Source organism: Drosophila erecta, unplaced genomic scaffold (genome assembly GCF_003286155.1).
Source record: "Drosophila erecta strain 14021-0224.00,06,07 unplaced genomic scaffold, DereRS2 tig00000021-arrow-pilon, whole genome shotgun sequence".
NCBI lineage: Eukaryota > Metazoa > Arthropoda > Insecta > Diptera > Drosophilidae > Drosophila > Drosophila erecta.
The window spans coordinates 11,287,719-11,308,004 of record NW_020825198.1 but is presented as its reverse complement, the minus strand read 5'-3'; the positions used below and the strand labels follow the sequence as shown (position 1 = coordinate 11,308,004).

At 44.0% G+C, this 20,286-nt stretch overlaps 1 protein-coding gene across 2 annotated transcripts; it reads left to right on the top strand.

Annotated features, from left to right (window-relative positions):
* The first annotated feature begins 532 nt into the window (after positions 1-532).
* Positions 533-14,848, top strand: LOC6544007 (proton-coupled amino acid transporter-like protein CG1139). 2 transcript variants are annotated; one of them, XM_026977375.1, is made up of 6 exons: positions 533-659; positions 11,312-11,382; positions 11,616-11,762; positions 12,861-13,673; positions 13,740-13,899; positions 13,974-14,848. In XM_026977375.1, exons 1-6 carry the CDS (start codon positions 615-617, stop codon positions 14,235-14,237), a joined length of 1,500 nt encoding a protein of 499 aa, XP_026833176.1. In that variant the 5' UTR covers positions 533-614; the 3' UTR covers positions 14,238-14,848. The 2 variants fall into 2 exon arrangements, with proteins under 2 accessions (XP_026833176.1, XP_026833175.1); XM_026977374.1 differs by lacking the exon at positions 533-659 and adding an exon at positions 4,202-4,683.
* The last annotated feature ends 5,438 nt before the right edge of the window (positions 14,849-20,286 follow it).

Sequence of the window (20,286 nt, the reverse complement as noted above, 5' to 3'; positions counted from 1 at the left end):
GTACGGTTCCGGTATTTGCCGCATTAAATGGCCAAAAATAAGCACTAAGCTCCTAGCCGTAGTATCAGCTGACAAATGGAACTCCCCCATATGTGGGGTTTATCTGGGCGATAAGACCAAGCCAAGTACTGCGTGTGCACTGGCCTACAAGATCGCTGACACTTTTATCGGACGACATATGTCGTCTGTCTCCGGTTCTCACTTGATTCTCACGTTCTGCTGTCTGGGCCAAAGCTATGGAATTGCAATAAAATCAGTCTGAGCATAGTACTCCATCCACCAACCCCTTAACCCCCTGTACCCGGATTCACGCCGAGGTGTTCAGGCGAGCGACTGACTCAATGCTAATGCTCATGCTTAACCAGTGCCATTGCCAAGTGCGATGGTTTCACGGGGAGATTGGCGCAGATCGGAGGGGCTGTAGCGAGCGAGTTGCGAGAGCTTTGGAACAGATATAGAGCCTCACTGGCGGACTGTTAACTTTTGTTTTAAATGAATGTCTGGCCAGATTCGCGCGTTTATTCTGTGTCCGCCAATCGCTCTACAAACAACTTCGTCGCCGTACGCGGCGTATACTCGATTTAATTGTACTCGAATCCGTTTTTATTGAAATAATGACGTTAGCCGTGATTAGCGGATCGGGCGCAGCCTGCGATACAGTAAGTGCCTCGTAATCGTTATATATCCGAGAGTGTTTCCAAACTGATTACCCAATTGGCGCACTCGATTCAGATTATTATGGAATTCGGTTACGGTCATCCAAATGTTCTGTCGAAATCGAGCGCTAATCGTGGATAAGTCAGTAATCCATTGTGGCAGCTTAGGTGGAAGAGTTAAGGTCATCAGAAGAAAAGTAGCACAGTCGATTTATCCTACCTAAGCAATCTAAATATATTTTATTATAAAATATTCATAGCTTAGGACAAACCCCATATGACTTTAAAAGTACTAATAAGTGCTACTAGCTTACCAAGGTATTCCTACTGCCTTCTTTTAATTGAAGTGTTTGCCACTGATTTCAATAATATTTGTATTGATATCAATTTCGATTAGTGTCGATTAACACCAAATTCAGTTGGGGCACTCAAAACGTGCTTGTAAATCACAGATAAATCTCAGAGGATGATAATTCATAGGAAATCAGGATATCACATGGCACAATAAGAGAGTAGATGGCTTTTATATGCCGCACTGCCACTGTATATCACTTGCGATTGCAATTAGGTGGTTGTAAACGAGCTGAGTGATATGAGGGCAGCCTTATCGGTGCTTCCCTGTTTACTTTCGGATTTGGCTAGGAACGAAGTAGTTTAGGATGGGCTTTCATTAAGTGAATGTTACCTAAGAGTGGCTGGTCTATGGAGCGGATCAGCGCAGAATGATGGAATCGAAATTGGCAGCAAGTGTATTTAGACATAAGTGCTCGTTAGTTAAGCGCGTGGAGATAGTTGCCTGGGTGGCACATTGTTATAGATCGGGTGTACACTTTCCCAGCTCAGTGCGCTTTGAATAGGTAGTAAGCTACGCGGATTCGTGATAAAAAGGCGGGGTCTATGAATCACTAAGAGGGTGATTCTACCGCGCCCTGTATTTATAGAAATATTTAAAATTGTTCGAGCTACTTATCGGCTTTTGGCTATTTTTGCATGGCCTAATCAGGCGGGAAATACACGGATTTTTAATTAAATTAACATGCTACCACTTTTGGTCGAAAGCGGGTCCTCACATCTTTCTATCTGCAGACTGGAGTTAATAAATAATAGCGTCATTGAGTGCACAGGTGGATGGGTACTTTGTACCCTGGCCCCGGGATTTTTCAATCGTTTTGATACACCTATGCAGATAGGAAAGTCTTATCCATTCCGCAGTGCCAAGTGCTTTCTTGGTAGCTCATATTAGTCAAGCCAATCAGTTGGAAGTCTCGAACTAAGCGCGTTGGCTGTGCTGCATATAGTTTGTCCTTAAAATCAAGGAACTTAATATCCCTAAGAGGTGAGCATTTGACAAATGTACAGTGTGTAAAGTACAAAGTGCTGTGAGAATTGTGCCAGCGATGCGTCTTCATCAACTGTCGCTGAAATTAATGGATCGACTTCGAGCCGGCTTCAAAGTCAACAACCTGAGCTTAATCCCATTATAAACTGACTTGATGGGGGGTTTTTAGCCGCAAGTGTTTTTTTGTGAATGGACCAAGGATGTACGAGTCGTGAGCGATGAGCTGTGTGCTTTGTATATCTGTAATATGTTTGTGTTTCGCATATCAATTGAAGGAGTGCGCAGCTTAGGTAATACCCAATTTTTACTTCGCGTTCCGCTTTCGGATGAGCTTGCATTTTGCTTGCTGCTTGTATAGTGTATTTATTTCAAGCAATTATGGCCAATATACCTTTGTCTTGCCTGAAACCCGTTTGGCAATCCAATTTCTGGGTGCGTTTTTGGTTTTGCATATGCAAATTGCTTAAATAACACGCCCGTAAGCGGCCACAGATTCAGATTGGCTTAAATTAGCGCTCAAGTACGACTTGATTCTGGTTTTGCTGAGAAAGCTGCACTTGTTATTTATATGTTTTTCTATATGTTAAGTAGCTAAATCCGTGCTGATCGGCAGCAGAGGTCGCACAAATTAAGGAGTGTTTTTTTCGCGCGAGAAATGAGCTAGATTTGAGCTAATTCCAGTTTGTTTAAGGGGGCGTATGAGCAATGTCCGCAGCAGGAGAAGCACGCGCACGCCACCTGTTGTGCGATGGAGGAGCATACCGGTTTCGCCAGCAGCCGAAAGGTGGCGCTACTTTCTAGAGGTCCTAAAAGTAGGCAACCATTTTCGCTCAACCGATGCTCCTGTCAGTTACAATTCGAATAAAACTAAACCAAGTCTTTCTAATTGGAATATCTCAATTGACAGATGAATAAATTACATCTCAATAATATTTCGCTTCGAGTTGCAAGGCCGCTGATCAACTTGATCCCAAATCCAAGGCGGACTCAATCGAATCGTCAGCCAGATGCAATTTCGCCCAGAACTCGGTCAAGTTTGAGTGGATTCGACAAGCTGGCAATTGCAGAAAAATTGCAAAATTTTCCACAATCAAAGTTCGAAAGGAATTCAACCGCTTTGAACTGGTTTCTGTTCGACTGGGGCAACCGTAGACGAGAAGTATCAAACATGCAGTTGGCACACGTTTCGAGTTACCATAAATAAATGCGACGCAGAAATCAAATTGATTTTAATTTCAGCAAATGACTGATCCACACACGTCTGTCTGTTCCTTTTCCGACCACTGAGCCCTTGGCATTTATTTTTGGCAATCAATTTCGGACCCAATAAATTGATCGAGACTCTCTTGGGGTCGCACGTTTCAATTGGCGGCCAATTGAGCCAGTGCAAATGGCATTGTCATCGCTTTCATGCGTGCACTTTATCTGCACGATACCGCTAATTAATTAGCTATTCCAGTTTTCCCGGCCATCTGCCATCGGCTATCTGCTCTTATCTGCAGTGTTTGGGATTGGGAAAACTGATTCACCAGATTGCAGCGCAGAAAAATATACTCCCTTTTTTTATCATCTAATTTTTTTGTTTGCTTTGTTAGTATACTCATGTTAAATTAAATGAGGAAAAAATATATAAAACACATTTGTAATAAAATTATTAGGAATTATAAACAAACAGCACATAGATCATGAGTAATAAGTAAAAGACAAAGTCAGTTGTAGTAGTTTGAACATTTAAACATTGATAAACATATAATTTTTCTAATAAAACACAGTTCCCTTCTGAAATGAGTCATTATATTCAAGCTATGCCGTTTTCGCTTAACAGTTTTATCTTAGAATTCGTAAGCGTTATCGTTCTCAACATGTGACGCATGTGCCGTGTAAGTGGGCGCCGAACAACTCGACCGGAACTGATTCCGTAGCCGACCTGTGCGCCATAAAATCACCAGCCGATTTCCCTTTTTTGTCCTCAAGGAAAACGTCAAGCGGAGATGTATCAGACATATCACAGAAATCGGAGGGAAACTTCGATTCAAATCGACGGCGGTAGCGGTTAGCGCTATATAGAAAATGCCCATTGACGGGTGCTCTCTCTTTCTCCCTCTCTCCCTCTCTCTCTCTCTCTCTCTCCCCATCTCTCTCTCTCACTAACACTCTCTCTCTTTCTCTCACTTTGCCTCGGGAAAAGCGGTCTGGGAATCGGGGGTTTTACTCGTCGCTATAGCGCAAAGGTTTGGCATTCTTGTTCTGTTTGTCAAACCGGGCGGTTGATTGTCGGAACTTCAGAACTCCGGAAAGAATAGTATTGATCGAATTCGAAGCTATTGAAGCTAGTAAAAGTCTGCGATTTGATTCCCAGTTGCGGTCACGGTCTCTCTAGCACGTTGCATTAGTAATATTGCATTTTCTTACCTCAAACTCAAATCCAACTACAATACCACACTTTTGAGACGAGTTCCTTCCGATCATTGCTATTAAATCTGTCATTCAATTCTGTTTTGTATCTGTAACAAGTGCTTGGAAGCCAGCCTCGATATTCGAGCGGTGGTGTCGTTTCGCGCCCAAGGATCTTAACCCCCAACGGCCCCATCCTGCATCCGCAGAGATATCGGCTAATCAAGGATTACCATCGCCATGAGTTTCCATAAGAGCGACTCGCGGACGCCGCTGGCGCCCACCGAGTACACTGTAAGTAATGGCTTCTGTTTAAATCGTAAGGTTGGGGATCAACCCCCAAAGTATGACTGTGTCCCTTTGGTTGTTCTCTTCTCTTGACAAGTTCCTTTGCGTTTAATAATTTGTAGAATCCTTTATATTAACAATTCGTAAGTTGAAAAAGCAAATAGCTTTGTCAGTCAGTTAATTTGCATTACTTAGGCCCAATGGAATGTTCTGGAAGGTGGAGGGCAAGGTCCTTTGTTATCCTCGTCGTTGCCTGATAGACGTAGCCAGCATTTAGCCATCCATATTAGATGATAATAGTATGGGTACAACTACTTTCCTCGCGTTTAAAGTACTCCGCTTCCTGCTTTTAAGCCCGTGGAATACTAAAATCCCCATATGAAGTCAGCTGGGAGTCTTGCGACTCTAGACTTCTGCATATCATCGGTAGACTATGAAACTTTCCGTTGATTAATTTGGCACAAAGGCTTTTATCACGGCCATGTGATGGGACCCCTTTTCTCCCGCACTTGGCTCGAAAGTCGCGGGACTTAACCCACTAAAGCCATGTTTGTTTATTGATCGATGGCCGCTCGCCGCGGTTTACATTCACTTTCGTTTGAATGATTGCTTATGCAAATCTGTGGGCTAATGTTTGTTTGGATTGATAACAAACTGAAGTCTAATTTCGGGGATGATTTCGGTGGTTCCCACTTCTCTTCATTTCTTCTCTTTTTTGTATTTTCCTTTTTGGCCGCCTGCTCATTTCTCGTTGTGTTGTTGTTATGAGCAACAACGGGCCAAATAGTTTTCCACCCGCTTTTCCTCGCAATTTGTTGTTGTTCCTGCGCTTGCTGCCTATTTTCAGGACACCCAGTGGAATTTTCCACTCGCCGAGCTGCACTTTTATGTGTGCCGGGACTTGGGCATAATAGTAATGGATATACGGTGCTATATGGTGCTGAGTGGAGTGGCAGGGTGTAGGGCAGTCGGGCAACCGGTTCTAGCTGGAACATACATACATAGTCTACCTACTGTGTCAGCGAATTTCGGCGTTTCGAGTTCATGGAATATTTCTTTTTTTCGGCTGCTGCGCAAGCGCCAAAGTTGAAAAACTCGCACTGCCCGGAATTCGCTGATTCGACACTATAGTTGTGGCACCAATTCGAGCGCTGGGTTTTCGGTTTCGCACTCTGTAACTTTCCACTGCAGTGTGCGTCCAATGGGAGAGCTTCTGCAGCTCCACCATATACACTTTGTTATGTGCCATATTATACATATGTACATAGGTACTATAACTGGCCGTTCCGTGTCACTCTACTTGCATATTGGCATATTGGCGCAGACTGCACTTGAAACCCGACTGAAATGCAGCCCCCCTTTTTGCAGCTATACCATTTCAGGTAACAACAATCGGTGGGCTTTGTTCCGAAAATCGGCTACCGATTGGGCTCCGATCTGATCCGATTTCGCTCCTTGGATCGAACTGAAATACGGCCGATCCAACTGGGTTCGATATGATCGGGTTTACTTCAATGGTGGGTCCTCAAATCAGTGGCCACTGTCTTGTTCTGCAAATGTTTACAAACGAGTGGAACTTTCGAGAGAAACATTTCGTAATGAATGCAAATTATAGACTAATGGTGTTCTAAGGCAATTTCATATCCGAATGCAATGTTAGGCAACTGTTGAAGTGGCTAATTGAATCGACCCCTTGAAATAGTTGGCTCTAAGTTGGTTTTATAATAGTAATTCACTATCTTCTGCGAGATATTGATAAACTATTACTTGTGTTATTGTAATACTGAATCACTGTATTCAACAGTTTGGTTGGATAAGAACCAAAACTACACAGTATGTTTGACAACAGCTCATCAAATTTAAGGTGACGAGTTAAATTGTAAGCTAGGCTTAAATGTCAAAAACCTATATTTCACTAGTGTACTAAAGTCATTCTTTTACGCTTAAAATCGAATACCAAATTCAATTTGTATTTTTTACTTTTATGGGTCAATAAATTAGTTTTTTAATCTTGCAAATTTATTGCAAATTCTAAATCGTGACATTGGACTTTTTTTTCGTCAGTTAGGATACGCAGCTACAAATTCATTATCAATTAGAAAAAACAAAATACTAATTTATTGCACTTTTCTGTGCGTTGCATACTTTCCTAAGTGCCAGACTCAATTTCATTTCGTACTTGTCATTTATCGGTCAGTCGAAAACGCCCAATCAATCTTCCGATTGTACTTGCAAATTGGAAATGTCATGAAACGAAAGGCTTTTAATTTACCAGCGGCAATTGTATCCCATTTGCAATCATGGGACGGATCTGCTCAACTCAGGCACTCGTGATTCGTTGCGATCCGTGGGGCATGACCCACATACCATTTCTTATCGGCAGATGTGGCAAATTGCAGGCGCCATGGGTGCAGTCCGAAGGTGTTAACCATTTCGCGGAAAATGTGGGGGATAAATGGATCTCTAAGTGGCGGATTGGCGTCACTTTCGGGGGAACTGAACCCTCGGCCACGTGAATTGCCCGTGATGTCAGATTCAGCGCTTATATTGTCGCAGTATTGCACACTGCAAACTGCAAACTGCAAACTGCACAATGCACTTTTTTGTGGCTCACATTTTGCTAACAAATATACACAAAATTTTCCATTGCAATTTGTTGTCGTTTGCCGTTTTCAGTCTCGTTTTATTGCCGTTCTGTTTCGGTTCTGTTTCCACATGCATCTATCCACTTTTCGCTTACATAAGTTCAATGGCACGCCAGGTGGGGAAGCTTTTGGAGTTCGTTGGGGCTACATTCGCTATTAAATGCCATACTATTGACAGTTTTAATTAGGAAAGCGCACGGAATGCCCGTGCGCCTCAGAATGCCGCATTTTTCCTTGGCTCAGCCCAGTCACTTTGCCAGTCACTGCCACATGCCACAAGTTGTCATGTCCGGAGGAAGGCGTCACCCTCTGTGCCTCTGTGGATTAGTCAGCCAATCACGGCGGTCTTTCGAGTGATGAGTGCTGTAAGGCTGCTGAGATTTTCGGCCAGATAAGAAGAGCCTAATTAATAGGCTTCCCTATCGTTTATCGTTATCGCCTGGGAGCAGCGTGGAAATCGGGAAATACCTGGCGTAAATTAAACGCTTTTTGCTGAATGACAGTGACTGATGCAGTTTGGCTGTGGAGCTGATTGCTTGGGGTGCTTTTGTTGTTCAGCATACAAACTATTCAGGGGACACAAGTGTTTTGCGCAGTTCCAGAAATCACTATTATCTATTATTAAATAAGCCAAACATTCGCGAAACATTCATGATTGCATTATTTGTCTGTGGCTAATTGGAAGAGATAACCGTTTGCGTTCGGCGGCAATGCAAAGCAGCGAATCGATTTGTGGGTATTTTGGGGCATTATCTTGTGGGTGGAGTTTTATGGGCGTCTATAAGGTGAATTTTATTATTAACCCTTTAGGCCAGAGCTTATATTATTTTCGTTTATATTAAAAATTAAATAAAATAGTATTTAAACTGAGTAACGAATAGGACTGAATTTTGAAGTATTATCAGAGGAACATGTTAACAGAAATTGGCAAGTAGGTCTTCGTATTTGCCTGCGCTCTTATCAATCGCTCATTATCGATTCAGCACCCCTTATTTCTGCGCATTCGTCACACACTTTGCAATGTTAACTACACTTGACTCCATTTTGTTGAACTTGAGTCGATGCAGTGACACGTGTCGTGGTTCTGGGGCGGCTAGACCCCCCCCCCCATTGCCCTGCACCACTTTGCCCCAAAAAAAAAAAAAAACTCCCCAACTCTGTTTACTTTTTTTGCCATCGACACGTTTCTGTTTATTTTTGCGGCAGTTCGCAAAACTCACGATATGAGAATGCCATAAAAAGTGCAACGCAATAAGCGAATTTGGTCCACTGTTGATGCAGTCAAAAAAATATGTCCAGCAACTTAAAATAGTAATGAACCTAGTTATCTGCAACTTTGTAACTTCTTTATAATTTTCCTATCAATGATTAGCCTATTAAATTCAAACTGCTTTTTGATTTTAGAAATTTTCGTTGCCCATGGGACAAAAGAAGTAGCTTTGTTATTCAAAGATTTATTTATTATAATTGTAAACGAAAAGTTGACACTCAATTCTACAATCCGTCGATTATATTTATACCCGTTACTAGTAGAGTGAAGGGGTATACTAGACTCGCTGAAAAGTATGTTATAGGCATATAAGGCACCATATAAAGCATATATATTATTGATCAGGATCAGCAGCCAAGTCGATTTTCCCGTTCGCACTTCCAATAGCTGAGTAACGGGTATCTGATATTCGGGAACTCGACTATAGTATTCTCTCTTGTTTCTGTCTGTAGTCTCTCTTGAACACCAACGTAAAACACAACGCATGCGATTGAAATACTGAGTAACTGACTGACTGAATGGCGCTTTGTCGCCATTAGTTGGCGCTGCAGCTGTCTAATTATTTTGCTATCTATTTCAAGTTCGAACTTTCAGTATTCCGAACACCGCATTTTTGTTTGTCTTTGCATTTGCGCACTCGATTTTCTGCGAGTTGTATTATATGGGTTGAATGTTCTTCGAAGCGGAAAGAGGTTGCATTTACAGATTCTTAGCTAATGTGGGCAAATCGGTTTCTCAAAATTTGTTTGGCCAAATTTAAGTCGCAGCGGGCGGTAATCAATCAAGCATGATTGAGCGCAGTAAAGTCCCAAAATGCTTTGAGTATTCGCTATTTGTGGTTTAAGTCTGGTGGTATTTATTTCCTGAACTTTTAATCTATGTATTTTTTTAATATTCCTTTTAAATGAGGAACTTCCCAATGAGGAACTTTGTCTATGACAAAGCATAGAATGTGCAAGTATATTCAAATCATTTAATCGAAAAAGCTTGATATAAAGACAGTTCTTTAACTATTTATATAAACTCGAATAATTTTTACTCTGGACTATTCATAATAATATTTATGATGTATTAATTTTATTTCCTAATTACAAATTACTTTACTTCCTGCAACATTATTTACATGACTTTTACATTATACATGACATTTTGATCTTTAGTCACTATGTTAACCAATTACTGTTAACCGCTTCATGTTACCAATCTTCTGTTAGCACTCTGCTATTTAACAGAGCCAGTGCCTTAGCTTCTGCAAACATCCCCCAGGTGGCGCCACTATTATATTTGAATTGAACAATTTTTTTTTTGTTTTTATTTTATTTTCATTAGGAATCAGCTTACAAATATAACTATAACCTAATTTGTAACTCTAGTTGTTTATTATCCAAGCTTTATATAAGTATATATAAATTTAGTAGAATTGATCAATTTAGAATAAGTAAAACAACCTTTGTCAAATCGCATTTTCTATTAAGTGGACAATTAAGCAAATGCTTTGTTTTGTTCTCATTTTTAGTGCCTTTTAGCACGTATTTGTTGCACAAATTCGCAGTTTCCTCATTAGTTTCACCGCTTGCCCAGCGTTCGTTTTATTTTGAAAGTGGTGAAAAAAAAAATGTATTCAAAAACTCGTTCACCCTCGATCAGCTGAATTTCCACGACTTTTCGCACTGCGGTCACGTGTGAAAGAGAGAAATTCAATTATGCTGTGACGTCATGCGACAGGCGACTGCACCCAAAAACTAAGGAAAATAATGCAAATTGTGAACTTGCTGGCTGTCTGGGAATACGCGAATCTATGATCCCACTCAAGAGCATTTACAGAGAGAATCCACTGAAAGGTGGGTGGCTGGCTGGGCTGCTTGGGTTTTGCCGTTGGTGGCACGGCGGTGTGGCGATGGGGCGGTGTTTTGTTTGTCGCCGTCATTGCATCGCTGGCTGGCCGCCTTGATTCAGTTGCTTGTCGCCATTGGCTCGAGTCACGCGCTGAGATTTCTCCCGCGACTCGCACACACACATCCAGCGACACCCACCGCCCACCGCCCACAGGACAACTGGAAAAGAACGTCCATCCTCCAGCCCGACCTTGGAAGACCTCAAGCTGAACGCCCCCGCTGGAAAGCCGCCGCTGCCGCCGCGTCGCGAGCAGCTGACGGAGAAGGGACAGAGTTTGAGCCTCTCCAGTTTTGGTGGCTCCACAGGCAGCATTTCCGGTTCCAAATCCGGTCCCGTTTCCGCTCGGAAGCAGCATCTCTCCGGCGCAGCTTTGGCACGCCATAAGCTGAAGATGTCCTTGAAACAAGGCGGACCGCCACCGGTGGCCACCAGCGGATCCGGCGTCATGACCACCTCGTTGGACCAGCAGGTGGCAAAGTCAACGAACCGTGCAAAATCAGCCAAAGCCTAAATATCGCGCATACGCCACCTGTTACAATCTGATTCCGTAGTTAAAGCAATAGATTATCTATTTCGTTTGTGTCATAAAACTGCATTGAACTTGTTCATTGATCTTGTTTTTGCGTTTTTTTTTTGCTTTCCGCTTTTGGGCCACAATTCATTGGCTGCCCCTTTTTGCGCACTGCAGCTGCGAAGAGCTTTTACATAACTTTAGCCGCCGATCGAAAATGGCAGCTCTCTCCCTATGATTCTTGCTATACGCTTTTCACGATCCGTACTCACTTTTGGCTTTTCCTTCTGGCCGTTTTTCCTCTCATTGCAGAAAATTCCGACGGTCGCTGCGGGTTACGGAGAAAACGAGAAGCCCAAAGGCGCCAAAGGCGGGCAACCCAAGTGAGTATCACCTCTTATTTCCGACTTTTTCGAGAGTAGATCCCGTCGAGATCGAGATTCTACGGCCGGGTCGAATCGATTCATTCGTCTGGTCGATGCCACAGCCATCGGCCACGTTGTCTTTGAATCCGATTTCGATTGCGTTACGGCTACAGAATCACGATCGCGATGTACAAGAACATCGACAACGAGTCCTCCACGACCATGTTTGAAATGTACTCCTCCTCGGACAGGTTCATCCGTTCGGACATGGCCGACGTACCCGTTCAGCAGGCGGCGGGCTCCACGCTTCCGTTGGTAATCACTCGGAAAAAAGGAGACGACTCCGAGGATGGCAACTACAATCCGTTCGAGCACCGCAAGGTGGAGCATCCCACATCGTAAGTACTCTGTGAAAGTCACCATTAAATGGTTTTAGTTTCTATGCACGTGAAGGGAACTTGTGATTTACAAGGATTTGTAGTGGACAACAATTGTTGACGCTATTACTTAAACTTTTAACAGATATTCATGTTTCTAATTAACATATATTTTATGGATTGCAAAAAATAACATTCTCGAGGGTAAAATCCTTTGACAACACGCTTTGTTTCAAGATATTTGTGATATTTGATAGATACAGTGTTCTATCCTATAGTTCAGCTGGCAGCTACAACATATGCTGTAATATCGCCTTACTTAGTACTTAGGACCTTAAAACCCTCTACCCAGTGCACACAATTTTTGTTGGCACCTCCGATAAGCAGCTGATCAAAGTCATTAAATGCTCAATGAGTAACAACCTTAATTATAAACCGCCATCCGCGTCATTGACCTTTAACCGATCTAATGACTTTGACTTTGCATCGATCTAAAGCGAAAAGAACGGAAATGCAACTGTATTGACATTGGCCTTGGTCATTTTTGGCAAACTACTTTTTCCAAACTAAAAATAAGTAAAACCGCAGATGAAAATCTCGGGCGAACGAGCTAATAAAACGAAATCGCCGACAAATGTTTTGCTCGATTCGTTTAGCAAGTGGAATGAGGATCCACCCAGCCTCCCACCCCCCGAATTTTCATTCGATAGAGAAAAACGCATCCGCCAGACTTTGCATTTTGCAATTGCGTGAGAGGAAAGTGCCGAGCACTAGAATAATTATTAACCAAAATATAGCGAAATATTTGTTACGATGCAGTTGAAAATATACAGCTGAGTGATTAATTGGATAACACGTCATTGACGTGGCTCGCGGGAAAATCCCTAATTTCCACCACAATCATTTAAATAGTTCTTGGGCAACGAAAAAGTGATCTATATATATATTTTAGATAATATCCATTTCACCTATCAAGTAATTGCCTATATCTTATTTGCTTGAAACTATTGAAAACTATTGAGGCTCTTGAAACTAAATTTAATAGTCATGATACCTTATTTATAGTTTACATTACATTATTTCAAGAACTTCTTAACTAATTCATCACAATTTTTGCAGGGATCTCGAGACGTTTGTACACTTGCTAAAGGGATCGCTGGGCTCCGGGATTTTGGCCATGCCAATGGCCTTCTCCCACGCTGGATTGTGGTTCGGATTGGTGGCCACCTTCGCGGTGGGCACCTTGTGCACCTACTGCGTCCACATCCTGGTCAAGTGCGCCCACATCCTGTGCCGCCGGCGCAAGATCCCGATGATGGGATTCGCCGATGTGGCGGAGCAGGCCTTCCTCGACGGACCACCTGCCCTGAATCGCTGGTCACGCTTCATCCGGTTCATGGTCAATACGTTTCTGGTAATCGATCTGCTGGGCTGCTGCTGCATCTATCTGGTCTTCGTGGCCACCAATGTGGAGCAGGTCGTCAGCGTGTATATGGGAACGAAGCTGAGCATTAGAGTTTGGATCATGATCGTGACGGCACCGCTGATCCTTATGTGCCTGGTACGCAACCTGAAGTTCCTCACGCCCTTCTCGATGATTGCCAACATCCTGATGTTCGTGGGCATCGTGATCACCTTCATCTACATGTTCTCCGATATTCCCGCACCCGTGGAACGACCTGGCATTGTGAGTGTATCCGAGTGGCCACTCTTCTTCGGCACCGTGATCTTCGCGTTGGAGGGTATCGGTGTAGTTATGTCCCTGGAGAACGACATGAAGAACCCCACCCACTTCATCGGCTGCCCGTCTGTCCTGAACTTTGGCATGGGTCTGGTGATCGCACTCTACACCCTGGTGGGATTCTTTGGCTTCCTGAAGTACGGCACGGCCACCGAGGCCAGCATCACCCTAAATCTGCCCAAGGAGGACAAGTGGGTTATTTGCTTCTCTTTTTTGGCAGATCTGTGGCACTAACTTGCATTACTATTGTTCTCCAGGTTGGCCCAATCCGTCAAGTTGATGATTGCCATCGCCATCTTCTTCACCTTCACCCTGCAGTTCTACGTGCCCGTCACGATTTTGTGGAAGGGTCTGGAGAATAAGATCCGGGCGGAGAAGCAGAACATCAGTGAATACGGACTGCGTGTCTTTCTGGTGGTAAGTTGAGCGAACAAAAATGTCTCACCTGATCGAAAGAACTAATTTACCGATAACCCATGTTTCCCTTCCAGCTCCTGTGCGGCGGCATCGCGGTGGCCCTGCCCAATCTGGGACCCTTCATCTCGCTGATTGGAGCGGTGTGCCTGAGTACGCTGGGCATGATCGTTCCGGCGATCATTGAGCTGGCCGTGTACCACGAGGATCCCGGATACGGGCGCTTCAACTGGCGGCTGTGGAAGAACTCCGGACTGATACTGTTCGGCGTGGTGGGTTTCGTGGCCGGAACCTATGTCAGCATCATCGAATTCCACGCTGAGTTCAAGGGCGGTCACTGAGCTAATTGATGCTCATCTAATTTAACGTAGTCTTTAATGAAACTCTTCTAAGCACAGGGATGTCTAAGTTAAGTTTTTAACTAATTTTAGGGCTAACCAAAGTTTTCTAGGACTCCGAAACCTCCCGCCTCGCCTCCTGGTTATCCTATCCCGCCCCGTTCTATACCTTCACCGATCCAATCCGATCCCTGATCCATATCCATATCCATGAAACCCCATAGGGGGATATCAGCAAGCAAACAACAAAAGTATTTCGATTTAGTCGGTGCCACGCCCTCGACGAGTTGTGCTGGTGCGAGTGGGCGTGGCATTAAGGTTACTTAGAGAATTCTTGTAGAAGTGATTTTGTATCGTAGTGATTTTGACAACAACTTAGTCGTAATTAGTTCCTACTCGAACTAAGCCAAGACAGACGTACGCAGCTGAAGTTTGTTTTCGTTCTTCAATTATTTTGTTTTATCATTGATTTACTCTGTACATTATCGACGCCCTATTTCAATAATCATGACATATTACCAACTACCAATTACCAATACACAAAGATCCGCTGCCACCTATACAGGGGCAGCAAAAAAATGGCATTAAAAAAATAATAAAACTTTTTAAAACAACCAACGTTGATTACGTACTTACTGAGTTATCTTTTGAAATGCAGCACTTAAATGGGTGGGTTTATGTTGGGCACATTTTGTAATATTTCATCAAGGTCACTGCAGATATAAAGAAATTTAAGGAAACTATTGTATACTTTTGGGCACATATTGATTTGCTGCTTGGACCTCAATATCTATTAAAAACTATTCAGAACCTTAAATAAAGAACACGTTTCAAGATGCATTTTTAATGCTTTGTGTTTTGGTTTAGGTATGTTGAAATTGGAATACCTTTGATGTAATAGCAACAAATATTGATAGCACCAAGTGCTATTAGCACAACATATTAAAATGAAAAATATACAGATGAACCCACTGATGCTACAATTTATTTGAATTGCCAAGCTTTCGAGAATACCTCCTGAGAACTTCCCAGTACTGCGACCTAAAGTAGGGCCTTTTAGTCGCCGCAACCTTGGGCCTGTTGACTTTTCCCATCGCCTAGATTTGCGGCGTTGGTGGTTGGCTGACTGCTTTTCCTTATCTCTTTGCGGGGGACAAGAAATTCAGCACTTGATAGCGGTGTTTTGGCGATCGGACAGAACAACAATTCGCATTGGAAACGCCCCGGGCGACGAGCTTTCCCACGCTACTTGAGCGCCGAGAGCTGAAATCAAATGAATATGTGATATGAGGCGCTGAAAGGCGAAGCGATTCGCTCCGCAGCGAGGGAAACATAACCCATGGGCAGATAAGATATTTATCCAGGTGCTGGGGCTCCACAAATGCGAACTCTTCCTCCTCTCGAGCGTCGTAATCGCAGTCACCCACAAAAAAGTGTGTTGGCAAAAAGGCAGCGCAGAGTAGCTATAAAAAAAGGCAAATGTGCAAACGCAATTCAATTCGAGCAGAGGTCCGAGCAACCGAAACAGAAACAGAAACAGAACCGTGAGAAAATTACACCCACTGAAGATAACCGGGCGATATTCGTATCCACAAGATACTCGCACTCGAACTGCAGCGATAAGCGTTTTGCATTGTGACGCAATCGATTTCGTAGTGCGAAGGAGTACGCACACACATGTGCACATGTGTGCACAATTGAAAAATTACTATTTACCCAGCGAGAGTTTAAAGTTCGTGCCCATGCCGGAGTCGAAGTATCTCGTATCTGGCGGATACGCACACACCGCCTGTCGGACTCTTCGATAAGGGGCAGCGTGTGAAACCAATCAGAAACCCGTTGATTGAGCCGAGAATGACCCACGACTCCGCGTGTGTGTGCCCACATTGGACTCTTAGATCTCGGTTTTCCCACTCACTTTCCCACTACTCAGTTAAGTGGGAAATATACTGTATGCAAATCAGGAGCAGTTCAGCAAGTGCCTTCTGCATATGTGAGTAATATGTACTTTTAAAAAGGGGAAGTATGATTACAGATCTCGAATAATTTCAGACACAATTTTCAATTAAATTTATTTAATTTTGGCCATTTTCATTAGCCATTCATGCATTGCAGCTGATTAACCTTTTGTCTCGTCATTTACTCGTCGCATAAATCGCAGGTCCGTTTTCGAATAGAACTTCTGTTCACTGGGAATTTATGACTGGCTGGTGGCGAATGCGACTGGCCGCACGTCCATTTCCCTGGACTTCACGTTACCAGCAGTTTCAGCTAGTGAATCCACCTGCCCGATCGATGGCCAGATAAATGGCATTTTATTAGTTGGCTACTTACCAGGCTCACTGCCAACGTAAGTCGCCAATGGCCAATGGCGAATGGCGAATGGCCAATAGCTGGCAGCTTAATGTCAGTGGCACAATGTTTGGGCCATGTTTATTGGGATTAGTTGGCTGAAATTATGACCAATTTGTCGGGTTCAATGAGATGCAGAGGCCCCTTTCAAGTCAATTGGATGCACAGAGGCTCGCAAGTGCTGGAGGATCCATAATCCATAGAAGGCGCTACGCGAGCACTTATTTTGCGTACATTTTTGGCAACAGAAATAAAATTAAGGCCTTACACAGATAATGCCCCATCAACGCACTTTCCACCGCTGCCCGCCGGTATTCAATGCAAATCTGTGCTCACGAATCGAGTGGCCCGCTGGTGAGTTACATGGCTTGGGTTATTCCTGGGTTCCTGTTGCTGGGTTCCTTGGTTCCTTGGTTCCTGGGTTAATAGAAAATTTATAATGCCAGCGAGCCATAAATTTGCAAAACATCCACCCACATGCAACGATAGATGGCAGGCCAAGGAGCCTTTTTGTGTGGGAAATAGGCATAAAAACGCTGTAATTTGCAGTTGACAAATACGCAAAACTCCTTACTGAGCTCGGCCTGCAAAAATTAACTCATATTGCAAGTCGGTGGCTTTGGGTGATTTCGATTGAGGTGGGGCGGAGTGGGGCTTTGTACACCGTAAATTCATAATACCCATTTGTACGACAGACTTATTCAAATAAGAAATTGAATCCATATTCACTGAGGAAGAAGCCTTTGCAGATATGCGCTATACACATATATGGAGAGAACACATATATGTGTTTATTATACTTACTTAGTGCTGGTTCATTTGGCTGAGTGTATAGGAGCAGGAGCAGCCTCAGCTCGAGAGGCACGAATGATTTATGCCCGCAGTGCGGCCTACGAAAATGTGTAGTGGCTAAGGCGGGATGAGGAGCGGGACGAAGACGGGAACGGGAACGGAGACGGGACGGGACGGGAGTTGCCACAATAGCAAGGGGTAGTGGGAGGCTCTGTGCGCCGGCGAGAGTGTTTTGCCCCCCTGCACCCGCTGAATGGCCCCCGCCACTGCCACATCCCCTATCACCGGGAACATGCCACTCTGCTGGTTTTCCTACCTGTTGTGGCTGCGCCCCAGGCTGCAATTGTCTGCTTAAAAGCGCTCATTCTGTCCACAATGAAGCCACATAACTTGGCCGCAGTTACCGTCTGTTACCCATGGCCACTGTGCCCCCCATTCCCGCCGATGTGATGATTTATTGCGGATCCCTGGCTGCCCTCGGTCCATGCTCCGTTGCTCCTTGGGCGAACCCAGCACGGTAGCTGCGGCTCCTCTCGCCGAAGCCGAATTGAAACTTTATTTAATAAGTTGATGTTATTTGTTAACTGCGCGAAGGGCGCTTCGAGAGCTCGGCTGAGTTATGTGGCTGGGATCGAGGAACTGGAGGCACTGCATCTAATGCGGAGAAACAGCACTTGTGCTGGGCAGTGGAACCTGCCTATGTGCATACTTCATTCGGTTGTTCTTGGATTAATACAACATGTTTTTACGAAATCAATATTTTCAGAACAATAATGATAAATCAACTGATTCATTATCTCGAAATGATGTTGCTTCATCCTCATATAAAGAAGGATTACATTTAAATGCTATCCTTGGTTGGCTCCTCTTGGACTGGCGGTGACCGATAGTGGAGTTCACTTGCGGACGCACTTGACCCCATTGGGATCGGGACTCGACCGGACCTTCTCCACCTGGCCAGTCCTGCGGCGATTTGTGCGTGTGTCAGGTGATCAGGTGATCAGGTGAATTGCATTAGAAAGTTGTGGACGGAATCGGCGGACAGATGGCGGCTGGCACTTTAATCTGAGCCGCGGCACACTTGCTGACAAATTGCTGATAAATAAAGCGAGAGATTTGCAATAATGCCTTTCTAATTTCATGCGTCGCCAGCGAGTCGACTCCGCTCCATTGGCGACTCCTTTTGCCATTGGGCATGCAAAGCGGACAAAAAAGCAAAGCTCCAATCCTGGCATGTGGCGCCTCCATTGAGATCGCAGCTCGGTCTGTGGCCACGGCTCAGTTTTCAACATTTTCCACACGTAACGCGAAAGTTTGAATCATTTGTCCAGCGCACTACGCAGCGATTTTCATTTAAAATTCTTGTCACAGACATGTAATTGCAACGCGCCAACGACATCGTCGATTCCAACTGCAACTTCGATCCGACTCCATCGCTGTGGGCAAGCCAACAGCACTGGGAAAAATGCATAGTACTTGGTTTGCTTTTCAAAAGCAACATAAATATTTCACACCATATTGCAGCGAAATTTCAACTGTCAGTGTCACAGAAAAAATTTGGAAATCAAAAAGATTAATTTCATATTTAATATTTCTAAAATCGATGTTATAACAGAAATTAAATTTTTCATTATATTTTCTTTTTATAATTTTTTCTTCTTTGTATTTTATTAATTTGGCTGCTTTTGCCACTCCTTATTTCTTCGTGTGCATGCGGATCTGTAGGCTATTGACAATATGTTTGTCAGGCGCGATGGCCGCTGCTGCAGCACTGCTCACCCTCACCCCCGCCCCCGGTCCTGCCGCACTCCCCCAATCCCCGCCCCTGGCCCCTGGTCAGTTGCCCCGCGCCCCTTGCCACATCTTGTGGCACTCTGTGTTGACACAGATAAGTGCGTGGCGGCGGCGATAAGTAGCGTTTTATGCATTAATTTCAGCTCAAAAGAGCATTATTTATTACGCATTAATGCGCTGAATTAACGTTTATTTAATTAATATTAATGCGACTGCCGCTCTTGCTGCCACTTGCTGCTGCTGCTGCTGCAACACTACATGTTGCAGTTGTACTGTATTTTGGCATAGATTTTTGGGTCAGAGCAGTCCTGTTAAAGATTGCCAATAAACGGTTAGTTAACTCGGTAACCTAGTCATGATTGCGATTTTAGAAAGGAAGCCTTTGATGTGCTATTAATTCTATACAACTTTTTAGACATTTTTTGGGAAATGCTTAACAAGAGGAAAATGTTGGAAACTTTTTAGTGATGTGTCACAAACTTGTACATTCTTTATCTGCCATGATCCCTCGACAGTGACCCTCGAAGTTGTGCAAATACTTTACCACAAATCGAAGTGGCCGTCGATCCGGTAACCGAAAATGAAAATGAAATTGAAATCGAAAGTAAAGTCGTCAGGCAAATACCAAATACATCATTCGCTCGCCTCGAGATATCCGAAAGGAAACGGGCGTTTCGATGGGCAAATATTTGCGAGCCAACGATAAGGGCTCTCTTATTTTTATTTCGGGGTAATCGATCAGTGTCATGCGGGGGCGGGGGCGTGGACCTTGCAACGCAATAAACCCAGTAATTTATAGACCAATCACAGGCCCATTGCACGCACCGCGAACAAGTGAAAAAATCATAGTCCAAACACACATAACGCATTAGAGGCGGAAGAGCAGAAGGAGATGGGGATGGGGATGGAGTTCGAGTTGGAGTCGGAGTTGGAGTTGGAGGAAGACTTGGACTCGATGGACTTGGTCTGGGGATGGGGGTGCAATTTATAGGATAGACAACGCACAGCGGGCAGTCGCGAGTCCCGAGGAGCATCATCCCAGTACTTGCCTCATTGCCAATTGATTTATACAAACGGCAAAGCAACGGAACACAAATTGGCTGCCTCGAAGATC

Excerpts from the sequence above, each read along its gene's own strand:
- LOC6544007 (XM_026977374.1), top strand. The coding sequence starts at position 4,630 with ATGAGTTTCCATAAGAGCGACTCGCGGACGCCGCTGGCGCCCACCGAG. Across the intron at positions 13,674-13,739 it reads AATCTGCCCAAGGAGGACAA|GTTGGCCCAATCCGTCAAGT; the intron begins GTGGGTTATTTG and ends ATTGTTCTCCAG. Across the intron at positions 13,900-13,973 it reads GACTGCGTGTCTTTCTGGTG|CTCCTGTGCGGCGGCATCGC; the intron begins GTAAGTTGAGCG and ends TTTCCCTTCCAG.